At 42.4% G+C, this 25,785-nt stretch overlaps 1 protein-coding gene across 1 annotated transcript in view; it reads right to left on the bottom strand.

Annotated features, from left to right (window-relative positions):
- Nucleotides 1-25,785, bottom strand: part of ANKRD55 (ankyrin repeat domain 55) — a 131,170-nt gene that overhangs the window by 60,866 nt on the left and 44,519 nt on the right. Inside the window, exons 4-6 of the mRNA XM_017874210.1 lie at nt 19,238-19,368; nt 13,697-13,806; nt 1,445-1,505 (exon numbers count right to left, since the gene is read on the bottom strand). Of these exons, the coding sequence (XP_017729699.1) occupies nt 1,445-1,505; nt 13,697-13,806; nt 19,238-19,368 (302 nt within the window). The remainder of the gene's footprint in view (nt 1-1,444; nt 1,506-13,696; nt 13,807-19,237; nt 19,369-25,785) is intronic.

The raw sequence follows: 25,785 nt of genomic DNA on the forward strand, positions 1-25,785 counted from the left end.
AAAAAAAAAAAAAAAAAAAAAAAAAAAAAAAAAAAAAAGACCTTGTTAAGGAAATCAGCCTGGCTAAGGAAAACTAGTACTGCATTTAAAAAGAGTTAAGCAGATCTAATAAGACTCTAAGCTACTCTTGGGCAGCTCTGCTTAGTGTCTGAGCCACCTTCCCTCAAGAACTTTGTTGAAGAGCTGAACAACCTTTTTGGAAGCCTTCTATTTGCAACACGAATTAAACAGCAGTTATGATCACTGAGATTAATAATGTGGTGTCTGGAGCAGGTAGCCTGGAATTATTGATATTATCTCTGTGTCATCTTTTTCTTTTCTTTTTTGGGGCGGCAGGGGGATGGGGGCACAGGATGTCACTCTGTCACCCAGGCTAGAGTGCAGTGACGTGATCATATCTCACTGCAACCTTGAACTTCTGGGCTCAAGTGATCCTCCTGCCTCAGCCCTCACAGTAGCTGGGACTATAGGCATGTGCCACCACACCCAGCTACTTTTTAAACTTTTTGTAGAAATGGAGTCTTGCTCTGCTGCCCAGGCTGGTCTCAAACTCCTGGGTTCAAGTGAGCCTCCCAGAGCACTGGGATTACAGGCATGAGCCAGTATCTAGTCTTGTCATTGTTTTCCTTTTTCTTTCTCTTTTTTCTTTGGAGATGGAGGTCTCGCTATGTTGCCCAGGCTGGGCTCAAGTGATCTTCCCACCTCAGCCTCCTGAGTAGCTGTGACCACTGGCACGCACCGCCACACCCAGCTCTCTACCGTCTTTCACTAGACAGCATGTCTTAGACCGGGTGCGGTGGCTCATGCCTGCAATCCCAGCACTTTGGGAGGACAAGGCAGGTGGATCACCTGAGGTCGGGAGTTTGAGATCAGCTTGACCAACACGGAGAAACCCTGTCTCTACTAAAAATACAAAATAAGCTGGGTGTGGTGGCACATGCCTGTAATCCCAGCTACTGGGGAGGCTGAGGCAGGAGAATCACTTGAATCTGGGAGGCGGTGGTTGTGGTGAGCCGAGACAGCACCATTGCACTCCAGCCTGGGTGACAAGAGAGAAATTCCGTCTTAACAAAAAAAAGAGAGAGAGAGAGCATGTCTTGAGCCACAGCATGCGACTAAGTTTCTGGGACTTGAGAAGACAGAAGAGAGCAATATTTATTTCTCAATGTCCAGAGGGAAATTACAAAATTTCAGTCGTATGGTAAATGCTGAAGTACTTAATGCAATAAAGTCCTTCCCTGTCAGAAGTTACGCACACCCATGGTGGGGATAAGTTTCTGCTGAGGATTAATAGTGAAAACAGGTCTCCCTTTCAGGGTAGGAACACAAAACTGTGCTTCATGTCTCCCTGTAGCTTTTAAGAGGAAGCACAATGGTTCAGAAACGCCCTTCCTTTCACCCTCACATGCAAAATGACCACTTGTTGCTTGAGAGTGTGGCTCACCTCATTGTCCTGATGATTAATCTCGCTGAGGTTCGACTGTTGCAACAGGACTGTGAGGAGCCTGTAAGGAAAAATAGGAGAAATGGCTCAAAAGAACAGGCAGTCACGGTGCTCTTGGAATCAGTATAAAAACGTGACCTTAGAAAAGCGTCAGTTGAAAGGCTCCAAATGAAGATGAGGGCCTTTCCGTATCTCTGGGAAAAAGACCCACAGAAAAGAAGGAAGAGTGTGATAGGTTAGAAGACACCTGTGAGGAGGGCTGCTGTCTGCCTTTCCCACCCTCTCTCCATCTCAGCACTCCCGAGGGGCACAGGGGGATGGAGAAAGTTTAGGCTCATTGTGTTCACCAGGCCTCTGTCACCTAGCCATGCCCTTTAAGAACCAAAATCATGTAGCACTTAGTCTTTTTTTTTTTTTTTTTGACACAGAGTCTCGCTGTCGCCCAGGCTCAAGTGTGCAGTGGCATGAACTTGGCTCACTGGAAGCTCCGTCTCCCGGCTTCACGCCATTCTCCTGCCTCAGCCTCCCAAGTAGCTGGGACTACAGGCGCCCACCACCATGCCCGGCTAATTTTGCTTTTGTATTTTTAGTAGAGATGGGGTTTCATCATGTTAGCCAGGATGGTCTAAATCTCCTGACCTCGTGATCTGCCCGCCTTGGCCTCCCAAATTGCTGGGATTACAGGCATGAGCCACCACGCCCGGCCACTTACTCTTTATTCACTTTACAGGAACTTATAGAGTGCTTTCAACCTGCTTCACTCCTAGCTGCATATGTCATGCCTTTTTAATGCATAGATTATACCAGGAGGTTGTCAGTATTTGCAAGTTTGCTCATTCTTTGTAAAATACACACATGCCTAAGCACAAGATGACAGTAATCAGTGTAAAACAGCTATCAACGATTCTCAGATTCAAGCTCTTACCTGACTTGGATCTCTTGCTCAGTTGACTGAAGTCAACACTCCATCTGGTAGAGGGGGCAGTGGAGAGGGGCCCGGGCTCTGCAGCCACATGGCTTGGGTTCGCATCCTAGTCCTGCCACTGATGAGCTCTGTGACCTTAGGCAAGTTACTTATCTTCTCCCTGCCTAAACTTCCTCATCTGTGACATAGGAGTGATAAAAACTACCTATCACACAGCTCAGTGTGAGGATTAAATGAGTTAATATGCATACAACATATAGAGCATGTCTGGAACATGCTGTTATTTCTAGAGCACTTAACCCCAGAAGTTCGAACCCTGGCTCCATCTCAGAATTGCCTGGGGAGATTTTTTTTTTTTTTAAACCACAAATACCTGGACTCTGTACTCAGGGTTTCTAACTCAATAGGTCTGGAGAGAAGCCTAGCTTCTACTGTTTTAAAAAAGCTATTCAGGAAATTCTGGTGAACAGCCAGGTTTGGAAACAATTGAGAAAGGTGCTGAATGAATTAATGAATGGATACTTATCAAGATGATAAAGAATAGTGTATGTGCAGTCAATGGAGGAAATTCAGAAATTGCCTTTGGAAGAATTATTTGTAAAATGAAATTGTTTAGTCTCTTCTCCAATCAAATCTTTATCGTCTCTCGGCTTGGAAGACATCTAAAGCCCTAAGTATTAAATTGTTAGTTACAATAGAAGAAAAGAAAGATCCACTAATCATATTGCCTTAGTAGGAAATGTAATACACAGAGAGCTTAAATAGAGATGGACTTCTGGTTATTTGCGGTGGAGGTGAAATAACTAGGAAACCTGTGGTTTCAATCTGGTTTTATCATAGTCTTTTGGGGAGCCAGGACAATGCTGAGATTTAATTCTGACCTCACTACTGCACAATCTGAGTTTCTGTATCCTCATGTATATCAGAGGGGTAGCAATTCAGTGGTGTAAAGGATCGAGTGATCCAACAGGCAGAAAGACCCTGGGTCACATACTCTAAAGGGACAGTGGCTATGACTGCATACAGTACATCTCTTTTATGCTCTCTGAATTCTAGATGTAGCCTTTGGTAGGAAGACATATAAAAATAATTGCATTTTGGGTCACACAATTTTTATCTTTGCAATTATTTCACCAATGGATATATTTCCCTGTAGCTTCTTTGTAAGTGGGGGCAGGGCTTAACTGGTGACTGTGCTTCTCCTTTCTCTCTTTCCTTTCTGTCCTCTCTGTCTCATTATTGGCCATTGTTTACTCTCTAGGGCTCATTTGGTCTGAGGGACTGGGGGATGAGGGAAGGGCAAGGTAGGAGGTCAGCCATGGTCCAGTGTGGTTATCCTCGGTTAACCCTGAACGGACAGAGATTATCTGTGGCCAGACAGGGTCTTCCGCGGGCTCTGACCAGGTTAGAATGAGGGTAGGAAGAGCAAGACCTCTTGTCACATCCTGGGTGGACTCCCAAGGTTGTGGGATGAACCCTGTGCCTAGATAGTTCTCTATTTGGCTTTCAAAGCCATTCTCTTCTCTACACTGCCCTGCTCTGAGGCTGTCCTCTGGGACAGCATCAACCAGGCTCCCTTGCCCTTGGCTTCCTATTGGGTTTTGCTAGTGGGGGAACTGGTAGGAGGAGGGAGAGAAGCCAGCTCCCTTTCTGGCAATAATTGTATTTCTCTACCAAAGGCCTCAGTTCTTGCCAGGTGGCCCCTCGCCTACAGCTAAGCTACCACTGCAGCTCTCAGAAGGTTCCAGTAACTGCCCCTTCCTTGCCCCTTTAGGTCTAGAGAGTGATAACATTTTCCTGCTCTTTTGGGAAAAGTGGGGTGGGGAGGGGTTAGAGCATCATCCATCATCTCTTGTTGGTCAATTTTGGTCATTTTTTTTTTTTTTTTTTTTTTTGAGACGGGGTCTCACTCTGTCACCCAGGCTGGAGTGCAATGGTGCAATCACAGTTCACTGCAACCTGGACTTCCTGGGCTGAAGTGATCCATCCCCCTGCCTCAGCCTTCAGAGTAGTTTGCATTACAGGTGTGCACTATCACGCTCAACTAACTTTTTGTGTTTTTAGTAGGGGGGGGGTTTCACCATGTTGCCTAGGCTGGTCTTGAACTCCTGAACTCAAATGATCCTCAGCTTCCCGAAGTGCTGGGATTAGAGGTGTGAATCACCCTATCCAGCCTTGTTGGCCAAGTTTAGTCTTTCCCTAGACTTTCTCCAGTTGCCACCCTTTAATTCCCATGTCTTCTCTGTCATGGCTCTGACTGATACGTGACGATCTATGTGGCCCAACTCCATTTGACTGTGAAGTCTCTGAGACCCATTGATCGTCAAAGCTGGACACAAATAGACAGATCAAGGCCCTCTCCTGCATTCTTGCCCTCACTCTGGCTCTGGCTCTCTCTCACATGTTTTGAGAATAAAGAACCTGAGGCCCTTCCTGGCTTGCCAAGACCACCATATAGTGGCTTGGTGATCCAGCCTGAACCAGAAACCAGGTGTCCCATTGCCAACCTGGGGCTTCCTTGCTGTTCCATGGTATGGAGGTCACCTGCGACATACCTGTCCAGCATCTATCTCAATTTCCAGATGATTTTCAGCCCTCTGTTGTGCTTCCTCTGAGCTCTTGTTTTGTGTTACCATGGCCCAGGAGTCCTTCCACATCCCATCAGCCCAGTTCAGACTCCCTCCTGTCCTCGGATCTCCGAGGCAGTGATGTAAGACCCATCTCATCTCAAGTGCCAGGACAGCAGGCTTGGACCCTAGCAAGAGCAGTCCCAGACAGGCGGTGAGTCATAAGAGCACTGAGGCTGGGGCCAGACTGCCACTGTTAGAATCCCTGCTCCATGCCAACCAGCCAGTGACTTTGGGCTAGCTCCCAGAGCCTACCTTTTCTTATCCATAAAATGCAGAGAATAATACCTACTTCAAGATCTGTCGTGACTTCGAGTCCATGCACACGAAGCACTTGGAATAGCCCTTACATGCCATAATAAAATTTTATATGGCCAGGTGCGGTGGCTTATTCCTGCCTGTAATCCCAGCACTTTGGGAGGCCAAGGTGGGCAGATCAACTGAGGTCAGGAGTTTGAGACCAGCCTGGCTAACATGGTGAAACCCTGTCTGTAATAGAAATAGAAAAATTAGCCAGGCATGATGGTGGGCACCTGTAATTCCAGCTACTAGAGAGGCTGAGGTCGGAGAATTGCTACATTCTGGGAGGCAGAGGTTGCAGGGAGCTGAGAACATGCCACCGCACACTAGCTTGGGCAACAGCGCTTGAGACTCCGTCTCAAAAAAAAAATTCTATATAATGATTAATTTTTAATAGCTCCTACCTTCTATTTTCTAGGTCTCCACTGATTACCATTAAGTGAATGGTGAGTCTCAGAGAAGGATCAGCTAGAAGCATCCTGGGGACAACTCATCCCTGTGAGCTTTCCAGTTTCGCTGGCCCCTCTGGATACTCCCAGCCCTGGAGCTGGCCAGCCCAGTGACAGGTGGGAAAAAATGGTCCCACAACCAGCCGTCTCCCCTTCCTGTCCCTGGAGCTGCTGTATGAGAGCGTGCTGCAGTGAGACATCCACCGCAGGTCAGAACACAACACCTGGTAACGAGAGAACAGGACCCCAAGGAAATGATTTTCTTCCTCCTTTGGGCTGCAGTCAAGAGTGATGAAAAGAGGCAGAGTGGCTGGCACTCTGACAGGGAGGAAAAAAAAGTCTGCCAGTAGTCATGGAGACCATAAAAAGACCTTCAGAGAGCCCCGTGGCTGCTTTCAGAGAAAATTGCTGCTTGCCTTCCAACACTAGCATGTGCAGCGTTGTACAAACACAACTCTGTTCTCTTTGGAGCTTTGTTTTAATGATCATGCCCCCTCTTTCATACCAGCGCCCTCTGAATGTCCCAGCCAAGGAAGCAAGAAAAGCCTTGGGATGCTGAAAGGGAGAAAAACTTGGACCTGCTGAGCAGCAGAGGTTCAAAGCAGGAAGGGGAATCATGAGAGGAAACCTGTGCGTCTTTGCTTTTGTAAACCCAATGTGCCTTCATGTTCATAATTATAAACCACTTACCCCTGCATCAGCCTCCATCCCCACTGAGTGGGTGTTTAGCTAAGGATGCAGATTCAAACTGATGGGTTTGTTCAGGAGTTGTTTCCATGTGAGCACTAAAATCCCTCTGGAGGCAAAGGACTAATTGAAGCGTCCCTTGGCTTGTTTATAAGCAGCTTTGGTTTGAGGCTTCTCTCTGAATAACCTCCAGTGAGCACCCAGTAGAAGGAGCTTGCTGTTTGGAAATCTAAGTGTTAGCAGATTTAAAATCAGTATAAAAACCTGTGGCCTGTACATACTGTTTATGATTAGGGGAAAATGCAGACATATGCCGACTTACAAAGGTGTGCATAGATCCACACGTACAACATACCCCAACAACCTTTGCAGTAAATGTGTGTGCCCGGCAGTAGGATGCAGGACTGCATTTACATGGGCCTGTGTCTGTGCACACATTTTTGTGGACCTGAGTGTGCTGAGGTAAAGAAGGCCAGGATGAGCACCAGTGGGGTGGCAGTAGTAGTGTTTCATTCCTTAGCTTCTTACGATGTTTGTGGTGTTTCTTTCTGTCTTCCACCATCATCATCATGGATGACCATCAACATTATCATTAATATCATCACCCCATCATCACCAACACTTTCTGAACATGGACAAAGTACTAGGTACTGAGTTCAGTGTTTCCATACATTTTCTCATTTACTTCTGCCTACTTCCCTGTGAAGTGAGCAGGAATAATATATTAAATAGTACTTATTTCGCCAGGTGTAGTGGCTCACGCTTGTAATCCCAGCACTTTGGGAGGCTGAGGTGGATGGATCACCTCAGTTTGAGAATTCGAGACGAGTCTGACCAACATGGAGAAACCCCATCTCTACTAAAAATACAAAATTAGCCTGGCATGGTGGTGCATGTCTGTAATCCCAGCTACTCAGGAGGCTGAGGCAGGAGAATTGCTTGAACCCGGGAGCTGGAGGTTGTGGTGAGCCAAGACCACGCCTTTACACTCCAACCTGGGCAACAAGAGTGAAACTCTGTCTCAAAAAAAAAAAAAAAAAAAAAAAAAAAAAAAAAAAAAAAAAAAAAAAAAAAAATATATAGTACTTATGTCAAGGGGAAGCTGAGCCTTGACATGTTAACTTGCCCAAGAGAATAAGAGCTGGAGCCAGATTTAAACTCAGTCAGTCTGACTCATACTCATGAGCTGGCACTCCTGGCCACGGTTCAGGGATTTCTTTTCTTTTCCCTCCCTTCCTTCCTCTCTCTTTCCTTCCTTCCTTCCTTTTACCTGGAAAGAGTAGTTTTAGGTATCCTAACACCACATGTTACATGACCTGATTGAACAAAAAGATGCTTGGTACATATAAGTGTTAAGAATCCATACTAAAAAGTTTGGGAAAGAAAAATATAGGAATGAAATTGGAAGACTTGATAGAATCTGAATGTTCATTACTGATATCAGAGTAATTTCACTAGGGTAGGAAATAGAATCATTCAGTCCTTTATTTTATTCACTTATTTGGTATTCAACATGGGGGAGGAAATGAACGCAGTATGTAATTTATTCAGAAATGGGTGTTGGAGTCACACTTGGATTTATTTCTACCTGAGCCACTTACTGAACTTCAATTTTTTTTCTTTTTTCCTTCCTTCCTTCCTTCCTTCCTTCCTTCCTTCCTTCCTTCCTTCCTTCCTTCCTCCTTCCTCTCTCTTTCCTTCCTTCCCTCCTTCCCTCCCTCCCTCCCTCCCTCCCTTCCTTCCTTCCCTTCCTGTCTTGTGCTGTTGCCCAGGTTGGATTACAATGGCACGATCAAAGTGCACCGCAGCCTCGAACTCCTGGGCTCAAGCAATATTCCAGTCTTAGCCTCCTGAATAGTTAGAACTACAGGAGCACACCACTATGCCTGGCTAATTTAAAAAAAAATCATTTTTAGAAATGAAGACTCACTATGTTGCCTAAGCTGGCCTCTAGTTATTCTCCTGCCTCCGTCTCCCAAAGCACTGGGATTACAGGTGTGAGCCACCATGCCTGGTCCCTTCAAGGATTTTAGATTGTTTTCAGATATTGTAAAATAAGATAATGAGTGAAGAAACAAGACGAAGAGAAAACAAGTGTAGGAAAAAAAAAAAGACATGATCTATAGTCCTACATATACGCCAGAGGTGGGACACAAACTGAGTTTTGAATTTTCTAAATATATAAAGAAAGAAACGTGCTCTGAAGTCACAGTGTCTGTATAGTAAAAATAAAAAATGATTTATCAGAAGCAGCACAGCAATTCCTTCTTTAGTAGAAATATTTCTTGTGGTTTCTCATATAGAAGTTTTCAGGGTGCTAATGAATGATGAGCCAGTAAGTTTTGTAAGACTGTTTCTTATAACGTTTCTCAATGGAGGCCAAGGGCTTAATGTCAAAATATGGCCATTAAAATAAATTTTACAAGGTCCACAATAGTAGGTCTCAGAAACACAGCAGACCCACTGGGCAGATTACCTTTACATATGCAGTGGGTAATTCATTATTTTTTCTGTGCCTCAATTCTGTAAAATGGGGATAGAAATATTACCTATAGAGGTGTGGTAAGGATTAGATTAGCTAATACCCCAAAAACACTTCGAATTTTGCTCTGAACATGGTAAATAACCAACATTATCATCATCATCATCATTGTTGTACATTAAATGCAAACCTATATGTTTTAGTGGTCGGCCAAGGTTATGTCTACTTAAGAAAATTGAGCAGGGCCGGGCGCGGTGGCTCAAGCTTGTAATCCCAGCACTTTGGGAGGCCGAGACGGGCGGATCACGAGGTCAGGAGATCGAGACCATCCTGGCTAACACGGTGAAACCCCGTCTCTACTAAAAACTACAAAAAACTAGCTGGGCAAGGTGGTGGCGCCTGTAGTCCCAGCTACCCAGGAGGCTGAGGCAGGAGAATGGCGTGAACCCGGGAGGCGGAGCTTGCAGTGAGCTGAGATCCGGCCACTGCACTCCAGCCTGGGTGACAGAGCGAGACTCTGTCTCAAAAAAAAAAAAAAAAAGAAAATTGAGCAAAGAGCCTTGTGTGACCTAGTAGAAGATTGCTGCCTTCCCCAGTCTGGTTGTGGGATTAGGAAGTACCCATGAGCCAGGTCAAGTTTTTTTTCTGTTTTTGTTTTTTTTTTCCTCAAAAAAACAGTTCTGAGTTCAGGCTGACACAAACAGATGAGTGACTGAAGCCCAGCTTCTCTACAACACGGCATGGGTTGGTCGGTTTCTACTTTAAACGTTTAATGCAGTTGTATCAAACTCTGCTGTGGACCTAAAATTTCTCAAACAACTATAAAATATGTAATCTTAACAATGTAATTCCATAGGGAATCCTTTAGGGCAAACTAGTTTCCAAATATTCTGTAGGTAACCAAACCACAGTCATGCATCATTTAGTGGTGGGAATACTTTCTGAGAAATGTGTCGTTAGGTGATTTTATCGTTGTGTGAACATCTTAGAGTGTATCACACAAACCTAGATGGTAGAGCGTACTACACACCTATGCTATATGGTAGAGCCTATTGCTTCTAGGCCACAAATACGCACAGCATGTGACTGTACTAAACACTGTAGGCAATTGCAACACAGTGTAAGTATTTACATATGTAAACATAGAAGAGGTACAGTAAAAATATGATATAATTATCTTATTATTATTATTATTTTTTTTTTGAGAGGGAGTCTCGCTCTGCCGCCCAGGCTGGAGTGTAGTGGCCGGATCTCAGCTCAATGCAAGCTCCGCCTCCCGGGTTCATGCCATTCTCCTGCCTCAGCCTCCCAAGTGGCTGGGATTACAGGCGCCCGCCACCTCTCCCGGCTAGTTTTTTTGTATTTTTTAGTAGAGATGGGGTTTCACCGTGTTCGCCAGGATGGTCTCGATCTCCTGACCTTGTGATCTGCCCGTCTTGGCCTCCCAAAGTGCTGGGATTACAGGCTTGAGCCACCGCGCTCAGCTGATATAATTATCTTATAGGACCGTCATTACACATGCGAACTGCCACTAACTGAAATGTCATTATGCAGCATGTAACTGTATTTGATTTGCTGTATGGGTTGTTAGGACTTAACCCAATTCATCTTTGCAGAGCATTTACTAGATATAACAATTTTGGTTTTGGAATAGTCAATCTTAACTTTGGGGGATTATTAGTTAAAGCAGCTAGCATTGCCATAACTAAAGCAGAATTTTATCTTTCAGAATCAGTGAAGGGCTTTTTAGGACAATATAACTAACTACTCATCTGCACGCAGAAGGATGTTTATTTTTCTTATTTCAACTCATCCAAGGGTGGTGGCTGGGCCATTAAGTACAGTTTCAAGAGAGGGAAGCCACGACTGTCTGCTCTCCTAGTTATAGCAACTTAACGTAGATCCTCAAGAGTCGAGGAGTACTGGAAAGCATAATAAGAAATAGAAATACAAGTCCACAAAGAGGAAGTACACTTGGGTTGATTTTCAATTTATTATTGTAGTGATTTCAGAGGATGAACCTAATCAACTGATTCAAGTGACATTGAATGTAATTTTGACTGACAAGGCTTAGTTTATCCCTCAGGTGCAATGGGTTAAGAGCAGAGACAGCGAGCTTTTCACCAAAATCCTTGTCCCCCTTTCCTGGATTGGAGGCATTGTTGGGAGGTGGATTCCTGGCTAGAAACTATATTCCCCAGAGCACCTTACAACCAGATGTGGTCGAATGACTAGTCCTTATTCATGGAATATGAGCAGAAGTGAATTGTGTCATTTGCAGGCTGAGGTTTTAAAGAACTGAGTGTGGCTTCTTTATAGGGTAGTCCCTGCTTAATCTGCGGTTTCGCTTTCCATTATTTCAGTTACCCACAGTTCACTGTGGTTCAAAACATTCAATGAAAATTCCAGAAATAAACAATTCATGTTTTAAATTGTGCGGCATTCTGAATAGAATGATGAAATCTGCCGCTAACTACACTCTGCTCTCATTAGTCACTTAGGAGCCACCTCGGTTAACGGATCGCCTGTCGCTGTATCGCAGCACTGTGTTCATGCTACTCTTATTTTACTCAGCAGTGGCCCCAAAGTGCAAGAGTAGTGATACTGGCATATTCTTATAATTGTTCTATTTTATTGTTATTGTTGTTAATCTCTTACTGTGCCTAATTTATACGTTAAATTTTATAGGTATGTATGTATAGGAAAAAACATAGCATATATAGACTTTGGCACTGTCTGAGGTTTCAGACATCCATGTGGGTCTTGGAACGTATCCCCTCCAGGGTGAGGAGGGACTACTGTGCTCCTCTTTCCCCGTCTGCAGGCTGAATGAAGGACATTCTGTGCTCTTAGGGGATGAAGGTGCTATAGAATGGAAGAAGCTTGGGTCCTTGAATCGCCATGTGGCAGCGAGCCACCCACCACCCCCCTACATTGGATGGTTACATGTCTGATAAAAATTTTTTTTTTCTTTGAGACGAAGACTCGCTTTGTCGCCCAGCCTGGAGTGCAGTGGTGTGAACCCAGCTCACTGCAACATCTGCCTCCTGGGTTCAAGCGATTATCCTGCTTCAGACTCCCGAGTAGCTGGGATTACAGGCACTCACCGCCACATCTGGCTAATTTTTGTAGTTTTAGTACAGATGGGGTTTTGCCATGCTGGCCAGGCTGGTCTCGAACTCCTCATCTCAGGTGATCCACCTGCCTCGGCCTCCGAAAGTGCTGGGATTACAGGCGTAAGCCATGGCACCCAGCCAGAAATAATTTTTATTGTGTTAAAACACTGAAGCTTTGGATTTTATGTGTTACAATAGCTATGATTACCATAACTTAAATGGGCTTTTTAAATCTTCCAGGATTAGCTAATAGGTTTTGAAATGACCACTCTGAGTGAGGCAAGTAAAAGCAATTATGTGGAGTAAATTAAGACAGAAGAAACAGAAAAGGTACATTTTAAACTTATTTTCTAAATACCACTCTTGGGAAAACAGTATGATTTTGTGACTAAGTATTTTGTGGGGTCATTCTTTTTTTTTGTTTTCCTAATTCATCAAGAGGGAGTCATACCCTCTTGGTGTCTATTGATTGTTAACTGTCTGGGTTTGCTGTTTCTTCTCTAAACATCCTTGTTTTGTTGGGCTTTGGGTAAATCCTAGTTTTCTGTTATTTCTGGACATAGTCCAATATAATAAGAGTCAAGTCTTGGGAATAGTCCTGGAATTTCCCAAGACCTTTTATTTTACTGTAAAAGAGATTGAAGTAAAGAAATCTTGTTATTCCTCAGCCTGGAAGATTATGGCCTTGGGCTTCTCAACCCCGACAGAGCTTCAGGTTTTAGTTCTGGACACAGAGTTGAGAGGGTGAAGCATATAGAATACACTCCTTGTGCTGCTGGCCTATGACCTAGGCTTGGAAATGTTCAATTCCTGTCAGAGGCATGTTCTTGCAGAGCAGAAAATGTCCACCATGTTACTGATTCCATAGTAGAAATTCTGTTAGCAGCTGCTCTGAGGGGCTTCCTAAAGAATGGGAACTGAGGCCATGTAGACACAGAGGAATGGAGAAGCTACCCTTGGTACGGACAAAACCTTTTCCTTCGTTGCTCAGTTATCTTACAAAAAGGTGGCCTTCTTGATCATCCAATTTACTCGAGTGTATTTTTTCACAGGGCTTTTAGGTGCACACACTTCTGGTTTCCTTCTAACTCCCTGGTCTCCCTGCTGCTGGCTCCTTTGCCTCCTCCCAGCTCCTAAAGGCTGGCATTGCCCTGGGTTTAGACATTAACCTTTCTGCCCAGTCACTGCTCTTTTGCCCTATTAATTTTCTTCATAGCCCTTGTCACTATTAATGATCTTATTTATTTGTTAACTGGTATGCTCAAGAGCTTCACTAGAATATAAGCTCTGTGACATCAGAGACTCTGTTTTATTTACCGTGAAACTTCAAAGGACTAGAACAGTCTTTGGTCCATAATATGTGCCCAAAAAATAGTTGTTGAATGCATAATTGACTTACTGATTAATGGAATGAATGAATATATGAATTCTGATGATGACCAACAGCATATCTTCTTAAAGATTAGGAGATAAAACTTTTATTGAAGTAGGAAGAGACAGTTTGAGATTATTCTAGAATATTTTGTTGTGGTCCTATCTGCTGCAACTTAAAAAAAAAAAGATGGTTTTCTTTTCTTTTATCAGCCACAGAGGGATGGATTAGATGACCTTCTCATAGAAGTTGAGTCGCTCCCAACTTGAGCATCATGTAAACCTGGCCACTTACCTCACATTGGGCTCAGCAGTGGCAGCATGCAGTGGCAGGCGGCCATTTTTATCTGGGATATTGTGCTTGGCACCATTTCTGAGTAGACTCACACAGCCTTCAAGCCAGCCCTGAAATACAAGAGCAACCACATCATTATATAACAGAAGCTCACGTAACACGGTCCAACAAACTTTCTCTAGATTTTTTTCCCCCTTCTCTGGTTTGGCTAAACACATATTTTATTTGACTTGAAGTGGTTAAGAACTGCAACTCCATCTTAGATGCCTCAACAGAGGACCGAAGGTCTTGAGGTACAGATTCCCAGGTTTATGGGAGGACCTTTCCCCTTTAGATGCAGACTGACCTTAGAATCTCTCCATCTCCCCCTCCCCATTTCTAGGGCCACTCACTGGTATTATACGTATAAGCTCAGACTGCATGATAAATGGGCCTTGGTCCTCTATTGCAAGCTCCTTTTCTAGTAACCACAAGGACAGCACCTTGCCTATTCAAGTCAGTCCCCCTCCCAGTGCCTAGAAGTCTAACCTGAGCTCTACTGCAATGGCTGGGACCCTGCCAGCTTGTTGACTGATCTTTCTGATGCTGAAAGCTTGAATCCCTAAATATAAGGCATCACCAGCACCTTCCAAAGGTTTCCCATTGCTATGTTTTATCCACCTGTAAATTCCCCAAGAACTTTATGTGAACTGCTGAAACCTGCTGTCTACAATTGTCTAGATTGAGACCTGATATGGCCACACCTCATGCTTGTTACAACCTTGGTCAATACTTACTGCTGGGTCATCTTCTCATTGTCTCTCCCATTTCAAAGGGCAGGTATAATTTCAGGCTAGCCCTCCCTCCCATGCTACTTTAACTGACCCATACCTATTGATAACCAAGTTTGGCTTGCATGCTAAAGAGGATGTCTTCCACATTCATCCAGAATGGCTTGGGTTACTTGCCCAATTATAAGTAGACTTAAAATAGATGAAATTATTATTATGAAGAATAATAGGATAACCCTCTATTTTGTTCAGAAGCAGGCTTCCCATCTTCCTACGTTCGTGTCTAGGTAAACCTCAGAATTATCCAGTAAAATGAGAAAGATGACTGAAGATATTTCCTCTTTACATTGAAAGCAATAAAAATCAAAATGTTGGCCGGGCGCGGTGGCTCACGTCTGTAATCCCAGCACTTTGGGAGGCCGAGGCAGGAGGATCACAAGATCAGGAGATTGAGACCATCCTGGCTAGCACGATGAAACCCCATCTTTACTAAAAATACAAAAAATTAGCCAGGCGTGGTGGAAGGTGCCTGTAGTCCCAGCTACTCGGGAGGCTGAGGCAGGAGAATGGCGTGAACCTGGGAGATGGAGCTTGCAGTAAGCTGATGTTGCGCCACTGCACTCTAGCCTGGGCGACGGAGCGAGACTCCGTCTCAAAAAAAAAAAAAAAAAAAAAAAATTAACATGTTAATAAATGCATGGAGAAGAAGGAAGATAATGATGAGAAAATAACATTTTGGTTCTGAAGTCTGGAAGGAAAATCAACAAAAATGCATCAAAACTCAGAGTATAAATATTGACTATGATTTTGTAGAATTGACTATTAATATCTAAGTCTTAAGTAGAAGCAAGTATTTTTCTGGCATTTCCAGTCTTGAGTCATGGCTTACTGATGCATTAAATCTGTTTTTAGTTGTTAATGTCTAAATCATCAAGTTCTCAGATTAAAAGGAGAAATTAGACCCAGAGACCCAAAAGACAGGCATGCTGGGCAAATTTTAGAGTTGCCAAAGATTTACAGTTTTTGAAAAGCAGATCTTTTGGTGGGGAAAGTTTGAAACACTTTTAAAATCATTGCAACATTTCCTGGAACTCTGTGTGTGTCAATGGTTTTCTGATTTTTTTTTTTCCTGAAGATGAAAAGAAGAAAAACCATTGAATATACTCTCTGAAACACTTGGTCAGTCACTATTAAGAACCAAGAAATGAGTTTTATTCCTACTATGTGCTGGCTGATTCCCCCAGTGTTTATCCTTCAGCTGTGATGGGAATTTTTTTTATTTTTATTACATGTTACAAATGAAGGAGAAAGCACAAAGAGATACAGTGATTTGCCTAACCAATGTCGCACACTTGTGAAATTTGATCATTTGAATTGGGTCCTTCTTGTTGTATCCAACTACTAAACCAGAGTTGAGAAGTCAGGGGAAAAAGCAGGCCGGGCACGTAACATTGCTCCAAAATGCAGTTATCTGCAAGCCTGGCTGCTGAAACTGCCTGTAGTAACTTGTTTTATCTAATGGCTTCCGAAAAACCTGCTGCAACAAAAAGAAGAATTTTACCCACCATGGTCACTCACCAATCAGAGCTTGCCAGCTCCCCAAAACTCGACTAGTGCCAATGAACTTTCTAGAAAAACAATATGTAACATTTCCCCTTCTAATAAAACCTACAGCTTCCTCTTCATTCTTTGGACATACCGAGGACCACCTGGTGTGTGTGTATGCCCTGAATCGCAATTCTTTTTTCCTTGTTTTTTGAGACAGTGTCACTCTGTCACCCAGGCTGGAGTACAGTGGCACGATCTTAATTCACTGCAGCCTCCGCCTCCTGGGTTCAAGTGATTCTCCTGCCTCAGCTTCCCAAGTAGCTGCGACTACAGGCATGCGCCACCACACCTGGCTATGTTTTGTATTTTTAGTAGAGGCAGGGTTTCACCATGTTGCCCAGGCTGGTCTCGAACTCCTGACCTCAGGTGATCCGTCTGCCTCAGCCTCCCAAAGTGCTGGGATTAATGGCATGAGCCACCATGCCTGGCTGCAATTCTTACATATCAAATAATACGTTAAATGTAGAGATTAATCTCTCTCTCTATATATATTTATATCTATTATATATACTATTTTTATATTATATATAAAATAATATATATATATATATTTATTTATTTTATTTTTTCTTTTTTTTTGAGATGGAGTTTTGCTCTTGTTGCCCAGGCTAGAGTACAATGGCGCCAACCTCCGCCTCCTGGGTTCAGGTGATTCTTCTGCCTCAGCTTCCCGAGCACCTGGAATTACAGGCATGTACCACCATGCTCGGCTAATTTTGTATTTTTAGTAGAGACGGGGTTTCTCCATGTTTGTCAGGCTGGTCTCGAACTCCCGACCTCAGGTGATCCTCCAGCCTCCTGGCCTCCCAAAGTGGTGGGATTACAGGTGTGAGCCACCATGCCCAGCCTCAACTCTACATATTTTATTTGAGTTTGACACATCTGTAGTAAGTTTTTCTGTACACTGAGTTCAGAGTTGTGGCAGAGACTTGACTTCTAAGTGTCCCATTTGGGAAGTTTTTCTTTAATTCTTGAATTTGAACATTGCCAGGAGGGAGGGATGAGCTTCACAGTGCAGTCCCCAGGACAACCACTTCCCGTGAGCCTCAGCAGAATGATGGAGGGTCCTGCCTTGGGGAGCCACACGGAGATGGGGGCAGAATTTAAAAGGTGGCACCACATGGTGTCCTGCTGGCAGACTCTCCTCATGCAGCCGCTTAGAATATATTCCGAGAAAGAGTTGTCTGCAAAGGTGTCAACTCTCTAGGCTCCAAGGGTATCCATCGTTATTCACCGTGATTTAGAGGAGTACTTCTTCCCAGTCCCCTGCATAGTCTCTAGTCAAAGAAATGTAAAATTTTGAATTTTGAACTTTGAAAGGGGACAGTTTACTTTCACCACATTCTATGTGCTAGTGGCCGTCAACTTTAGAAACCCCTTCTATCCCCTTCCTCCACCCCCTTATCCCAGTTTTCTCTTTTCTTCAGCTCAGACACTGGAAAAGTCCATAGCAAGAGCAGTTCTTAAGGCATGTGCTAGAAGGGAGGGGGCTAGGAGGACAGCCATATGTCTGTCTGAGATATGGGACTTCGGCTAATATGCACAGACCAGTGGCTTTTAAACTTGATGAGCAAGTTTTTAAAAATTGCCTGGGAGGCTGAGATGGGCAGATCATGAGGTCAAGAGATCGAGACCATCCTGGCCAACATGGTGAAACCCTGTTTCTACTAAAAATACAAAAATTAGCTGGGTGTGATGGTGCACGCCTGTAGTCTCAGCTACTCCGGAGGCTAAGGCAGGAGAATCGCTTGAACCCAGGAGGTGGAGGCTGCAGTGAGCTGAGATCGCATCACTGCACTCCAGCCTGGTGACAAAGTAAGACTCTGTCTCAAAAAAAAAAAAAAAAAAAAAAGAAAATAAAAAAATTCCCAAGGAGGTTTGTTTAACATGCAGACTCCCCCAACACCAATTACCCTAGTCCTGCTCCCAGAGTATCTGACTCAGGAGGTCTAGGGTATACCCCTGGTACCTGCATTCGACACTAATGTGAATAAGTTCTGATAACCCTCTACCATCGGACCAGCCTGGCACTTGCATTTGAAACAAGCACCACAAGGGATATTTACACAAAAGATCTGTGGACCACAGTTTGAAAATTTCTTCCCAGATTTGCATGTGAGTTCTACAGAGAGGGCACAAATAGAAAATGAAAAAGTAGGCTTTAAAGGAAATCTCTATAAGACTTGGGTAATGCTTCATTGCAATCTATGCCAGCTCATGGCAGAAGGGGGTGGTGTTTGGGAAAGGGAAGTGATTTAATTCAGCAGGACACCTTCAGTGGGGCTGGTCCAGAGTGAATTCACCACCATCAGTGGGCAGCAGTAGCAAATGCAAGCTGTAGCAAATGCAAGAAGCTGCACTGGCAGCAATGGTGGTCACAGTGAAGATTTCTGGGTACCTCTCTGGAGAGGAAGAAAAAGGATGACCTCCATGTGGTGGTTAGGAGTTGTTTGACATGGGCTCAAGGCACCCCTAGGACCTCTCAAAAGGACTGCAGGAAGAGTTTGAGAGGAGAGGGTCTTGAGGATTTTCAGTAAGGCTTAACCAAGCTTGCTCTAATGTTGGGAAATGCTGAGCCGAATTCTCTACTGGTGAGGACTAGCATTACTACACAGTTGTTAAATTGAACCCTGATTGTGGGCTGAGTCCTCTGCTTGATGTTGTCCCTTTAAGAGCCTGCTATGTCTCCCCTGTTCTCTATTGTCCAGTCCCTCCCACCACCTTCCCCAGTTCTCATTGTTCTCCACATTCCTCAGCCTCAAGCTTCTACTCGACCAATCCTACCCCACAGATGTTAACCGCATCTTCACAGTGTTCCCACCCTGTTGGGGTTATTTAGGGAGATTGTTCTTAGAAGCACCAAGTGTGTCCAGAAATATCCTGAGAGAAATTCCAATGCTGTTAAGATAGAAAAGAATGTTTCCGTAATGGCCATATAACTTCTATCTTAGAGGATTGTTAGGAAGATCCCAAATGGCCCAAATTCATGAAACCAACTCTAAGTGGGGATATAAATGTTGAAGATGATTGGAGTAAAGCTTCAAGTTCTAGCTCCTTTAGCCAGCTGCATAGATCCAAGAATGCTCCTTTGCAACTGGGACCCCATAATGACACCCTTAGCCTACCCTGCTCCTTAGACCCTATGACAGACACAAATCAGTACCAGGTAGGTGGCCAGACATAAACTTGTGCGGCCATAAGCATCCTGCATGTTAATATTCGCTCCCATCTTCAACAGCAGCTTCACTGTGTCCACTTGACGTCCAGAAACCGCATGCATCAAGGGCGTGCATCCTGGAATGAGACATTTCAACAGCCTTTAAACATGTTTGACCCATGAAACTGATGATCAGGCTTTATTGGCCTGTTCATTTATTTTGCTGTTTGCAATACAAACCCAGCTGTTTGTATGAGACTGAAGGGAGATAAAGCTAATTGTTGCTACATCTCTATAAACTATTTTTTTTACTGGCTCTTTATAATCTTTTGCAATTTTGCAATAATTGGCTGAGTAAAACATTTTGGGTAGACGATAAAAATTGCTTATGACTGTGTCAGGGATCAGCATAGTTTAGGACATAGTTTAAGATTTATCTGACTTAGCTTGAACAATGTAGCATCTGGGAGTGCCTTTGGAAAGCCGTTCTATCTGAGATGGGTTCAGCACACTTTCATTGGAGGTGGCGGGTGCTAAGGGACAGCAACAGTGCCCAGCCTTGGATTGTACAAATTCTTGTTGAAAAAGTGGCCACCTGTACTGAAATGCTTCTCTGTTTTCAGAATCAATATAGGCCAAGGCATTTAGTTTTTCATATGTTTTCTTCCTGAATAAAATAGAGATGAAATTACACATTCTGATGAACTTTGCAGGGCTGTTGGAACAAGCCAGGCTCATGAGGCAGGATCCAGGTGCTTCTCATTCCTTCAGGTGAATAAATCAAACCTCAGATTCACCCCTTGCCCAGCTGAGACTTGTATAGATGTCTTTGGATTGGAGATTGTGATTCTTCTCCAGATGAACTGCAGGCTATGACCCTGAGAAATCCCCGAGAAAGGGTAAATCCCAAGATTTCTGTTTTCACTGAAAGAGCACCGAGTTCAGAGTTGTGGCTGAGTCTTAACTTCTAAGTGTCCCTTTTGCCAAAGTTTTCTTTAATATTTGAATTTGAACATTGCCAGGAGGGAGTGATGAGCTTTGCAGTGCAGTCCCTAGGACACCAGAAATTGAGTTGTGGTCGGCAACTCAATTTCTCCAATTTTTTTCCTTCTAAAACTCTTTCAGTCATCTGTACTGGGAAAAAGCAGCAATGAAGTGCTATGTCTTAAAATAGTTGCAAAATTTCCTTCCTTTCCCTTCCTCCCTTCCTTTCTTCCTGTCAACAAGTGGTAATTATAACTATTGAGAGAAAAAAAGGACATGCTGCAAAAGGCAATTATTGAAGCAATCTGTGAATCTGAAATAGTAAGTAAAGCTAAAGAATCCCTAGATAGGCCAGATGTGGTCATGCCTGTAATCCCAGCACTTTGGGGTAGGCGCAAGGTGGCAGATCTCTGAAGGGCCAGGAGTGCTGAGAACAGCGGTTGGGCCAACATGAGTGAAACCCTGTCTGCCACATAAAAATACAACAAAAAAAAAAAAAAAAAAAAAAAAAAAAAAAACAAAAAAAAACAAAAAAAAAAAAAAAACATTTAGCTGGGCATGGTGGGCGGGACCTGTGAGGCCTAGTTACTCAGGAGGCTGAGGCAGGAGAATCGGCATTGAACCCCGGGACGGGTGGAGGTGCACGTGAGCCGACGATTGTGCCATTGCACTCCGAGGCGTCGGGTGACAGAGAGAGACCTCCATCTCACCCAAAAACAAGAACAAGAAAAGAATCCCTAGATACTGTTTTCATAAAATTACATGTTATGTCTAGCTAATTTACATCTATCTTGAGAGCCTAGCTTACATATAAATTTCTTCAGGGAACACCTTCTTGACCCTCCATTGTGAACTGGATGTCCATGTTATAATTTTTCATCATCCTTCATTTTTCTCTAGTAATGCTTTTAATATTTTATAATCATGTACTGATTGAGCATAATCATGTGTTTAAAATTTGTCTCTTCTAAGCTATAAATTCGAAGTGGAAGGAACCACATCTCTCATGCTCATCACTGAATCCTCAGTACCAACCACTGTATCTGGTACCGGGAAGATATTAAACAGCAATTCTGAAATGCATAACCAAATGATTACTGAACTAATTTTTTTTTTTTTTTGAGACACCATCTTGCTCTGTTGCCCAGGCTGGAGTGCAGTGATGTGACCACGGCTCCCTGCAGCCTTGACCTTCCAGGCTCAAGCAATCCTTCCACGTCAATGTCCCAAAGTGCAGGGATTATGGGCATAAGCCACTGCCCAAATATTTCTTAAGTTTAAAATAATTTTCCTGACGTGTCTTTAACTGAGGTTTAAGGGAGGAATGACAGATTTATCTCCAAATTGGGTTCCAAAATTTATTTTAAGTTGGTACATTTGTCCTTGTGGAAAATAGAAGGAAAAAAACCCTCAAAATAAAACAAATAAGACAGTACAGCATTGTTCCTGTATATAAAATTCATATATAAAAGAAAAGGTCTTCCTTAAACAAAAGCAATGGGAAAAGTAACAAAAAACAATAGCAACAACAACAAAAATAAGGTACTTAGGAATAAATCTAACTGAAGAAGAGCAAGACTTACGTGGATAAAAAGTATAAAACTTATTGGGTGACATAACAGAAGAACTAAACATGGGAAGATACACTATGTTTATGATGGAAAAGACTCAATATAATAGAGCCATCAATTTCCTGAAAATGAATCTATACATTCATTGCAAGTCTAATAAAAAATCAACAAAGCTGTTGTGAAACTTGAAAAAAATCCTAAAATTTATCTGGAAGCTTAAAGTGCCAAAAAAAATTTCAAGACAATTTTACAGTAGAACTAAAGAGGATTATTGCTTTTTGAACCAACAAGATTATACAGCGATGGTAATTAAAACAATAAACATGTCAACAGAACAGAGGAAAAAGTTCAGGAAAAACTTAGACCTATCAAGGAACTCAATATATGACCAAAGTGACATCATCACAAATCAGTAGGAAAAAAAGGTATTCAATAAATAAAAGGTGCTGAGAAACTGGCTATAAAAAAGGGATACATTAAAATTAGATCTAAAATTCACATCATACATAAACACTTTCCAAATATGAAAAGCAAAATTTAACAACTTATAAAATATATAGACGAATATATTTTATAACCTTAAGACTAGTAAGGCCTTACTGAAGAAGACATAAAAACTGCAAACTATAAAGAAAACATTTTATTAAATTAAATTATATTCAAATTAAAAATTTTCTGTATTACATAAGATCCCATAAATGAAATGAAAAGGCCAGCTACAGATTGGGAGGTTATTTTAATTCATAAAACCAAGAAAAAATTATGAGCTTAACTAAATAAATAACATCAATAATTGAATCAGAAAGAAATAAACAATGTAGGAGCAATTTGAGAGACAGCAGACACAAGCCAATAAACATATGAAAGATTATAAATCTCTCAAATAATTAGAGAATACATAGTTCTACATTTCTCAATGTCATTTCTCAATGACATTCATACGTATTGGATTACCAATTCTAAACCATCTGAAATGCCAGGTGTTGTCAAGGATTTGGGGAACTCTTACATACTGTTGGTTAAAGTATAAGTTGGGACAACCATTTTGGGGGATAAATGTGGCAACATTTGATAAAATTATAGGTGCTCATACCTTCTAACCCTGTAATTTCACTTCCAAGTTTATTTCATAAAGAAACTTTCACATTGATGAACAAAGAGATATAATCAAAGATGATAATGAAGAATTAAACAAGAAATGGCATAAATGAACATTAATAGAGAAATACATAAATTATGTTAGATTTATGAAAAGAAGTGTCATAGAGCAATTCAAATGTCCAAGTTAAGTTAATCCAGATCCACTTGAATAAATCTTGAAGACATAATTTTGAGTGAAGAAAGCCAATTGCAAAGATATACACTATTATTTATGTAAATTTTATAAATCAAAATAACACCAGATTGCTATAAACCCAGGAAAAGTAGTCAAAGCAGAAAAACAGAAAAAGGAAAGATACACACCAGCTTCAGAATAGTGGTTAGTTATTTTAAAGGAATGAAGGGAAAAGGGGTGGAAGGGTGGAATCAGAAAAGGACTAAAAAAGGTGCGCCGTTCAACTGCTCTGTAGGAACTTTTTTCCTTAAAACAAATCGGCAAGGAAAAAATTGCAAAATTGTCAAAATTGTTAAATTCTGGTGGCTGGTACATACAGCAGGTTTGACATGTTATTCTCTGTACTTTGTCTTTGTTTGAAATTTTTCTTTTTTTTTTTTTTTTTTTTTTTTTTTTTTTTTTTTTTTTTTTTTTTTGAGACGGAGCTCGCGTCGTCACCCAGGTCTGGAGTGCAGTGGCCAGATCGTCTGGCCACTGCAACAGCGTCGCCTCTCGCGGCGCGTTACGCCATTCTCCGCTGCCTCAGCGCCTCCTGAGTAGCTGGGAACTACCATGGGCCGCCCGCCGCACCTCGCCTGGGTACGTTTTGTATTTTTTAGTAGAGGACGGAGGTTTCACTATGCTTAGGCCAGGATGGTTTCGGATCCCTGCACCCTCGTGATCCGCCCCTGTCTGTGGACCTCCCAAGTGCTGGGATTACCAGGCTTGAGCCACCGGCGCCGGCCTGAAATATTTTATATTTGAAAGAAAATACACAAAATAAAGGGTGGAGCAACTTGGTTAGGTAAGGTGTGCAGGAAGGTAGCCTCAGCATCTTGTGTCCTTAAATGATCCACTTTGCCACGTGGTAAAGTGTTCAAGAACTTTAAGACATCTGCACTATAAGATAAGGAGCAGAAAGAGCACTAACCAAGGACACAGAATATTTGGGTTCCAGTTCCTAGCTATTTTACTAGCTATGAAACTTTGGTTGAGAAACTTAGCCACTTTGAGACTCATTGTCTTGTCCTGGGTGGTGCAAAGTAATTACAGTATGGTTATGAAATTCCAAAAGCATTAATAATAGCTTGTATTTATTGAGTGTTTATTATGTATCAGGCAGAACTCTGAATACTCTAGATGTATTAACCCAGCTAGTTTTGATTTTTGTACTGTCTTAGTCTGTTTTCTGTTGCTATAACTGAATACCCAAGACTGGGTAATTTATAAAGAGAAGAATTTTATTTCTTTCAATTCTGGAGGCTGGGATGTCCAAGGTTGAGGGACTACATTCGGTGAGGGTCTTCTTAGTGGTCGGAACTCTCTGCAGAGTCCCGAGGTGGTACAGGGTATCACATGGCAAGGGGGCTCATGAGAGAGCACCAAACTAGCTTTCATAACAGACCCACTCCCATGATTACTAACCCACTCCCGCAATGACCCATGAGTGGATTAATCCCAATAATCTCCCAAAGGTTCCACCTCTCAACACTACTGCATTGTGGACCAGGTTCCCAACACATGAAATTTGGGGGAACACATTCAAACTATAGCATGTAGCTTGAATGTAGTTGAAATTGGGTATACTGATTCCTTCCACTTTATTCCTTTTCAAAATTGTTTCAACTATCCTAGTTCCTTTGTATTTCTATACACATTTTAGCTAATCTTGTCTATATACACAAAAAATCTTGCTGGGGTTTGGTAGAAATTGTGATCTCCATCTTATGCCAAGATATCTCTTCAGAATTTGCACTAAACCTGTATATAAATTTGAAGAGCACTGCATGTTTAATATGTTGAGCCACAAACATGGTTATGCCTTTCCAATTATTAAGATCTTTGATTTATTTAATTAGCACTTATAGTTTTCAACATACAAGTTCTGTACATATTTTGTTGTATTTACACCTAAATGTTTTTTATTGATTTTAAATGGCATTATAGTTTAAATTTTTGATGTCTGCATGTTCATTGTTAGTATACAAAAATAAAATTTATGTTTGTATATTGATCTTGTATGCTGTGACCTTGCTGAACTCACTTAGTTGTAGGAGTATGTTGGTAGATTCCTTAGGATTTACTATGAAGACAATCAAATCGTGCAAAAAGTAACAGTTTCTTTTTTCCTTTTTCAAGATGTATGCTTTTGGCTGGGCCGGTAGCTCATGCCTGTAATCCCAGGACTTTGGCAGGCCAAGGTGGGCGGATCACCTGAGAGGTCAGGAGTTTGAGACGAGCCCGGGTAACATGGTGAAATCTGTTTGTACTAAAAATACAAAAATTAGCTGGGCACAGTGGCGGGCACCTGTAATCCCAGTTACTTGGGAGTCTGAGGCAGAATTGCTTGAACCCGGGAGATGGAGGTTGCAGTGAGCGGAGATTGCGCCACTGCACTTCAGTTTGGGTAACAGAGCGAGACTCTGTCAAAAAAATAAAAGATGTATGCTTCTTACTTCCTTTTCTTGCCCTTTTGCACTCATATTACACTATGCTGAATTGGAGAGGGGAGAGTGGACATTCACACCTTGTTCCAGGTCTTAGGGGCAAAGCACTCAAACTTTCACCATTAAGTAAAACCTTAGCTCTAGAGTTTTGTTGTTGTTGTAGACACTCTTCCTTATGTTGAAGAAGCTCTCCTCTATTCCTGTTTTTCTGATATTTTTATTATTAATATGCGTTAA

This window comes from Rhinopithecus bieti, unplaced genomic scaffold (assembly GCF_001698545.2).
Source record: "Rhinopithecus bieti isolate Rb0 unplaced genomic scaffold, ASM169854v2 scaffold_6513, whole genome shotgun sequence".
Lineage (NCBI taxonomy): Eukaryota > Metazoa > Chordata > Mammalia > Primates > Cercopithecidae > Rhinopithecus > Rhinopithecus bieti.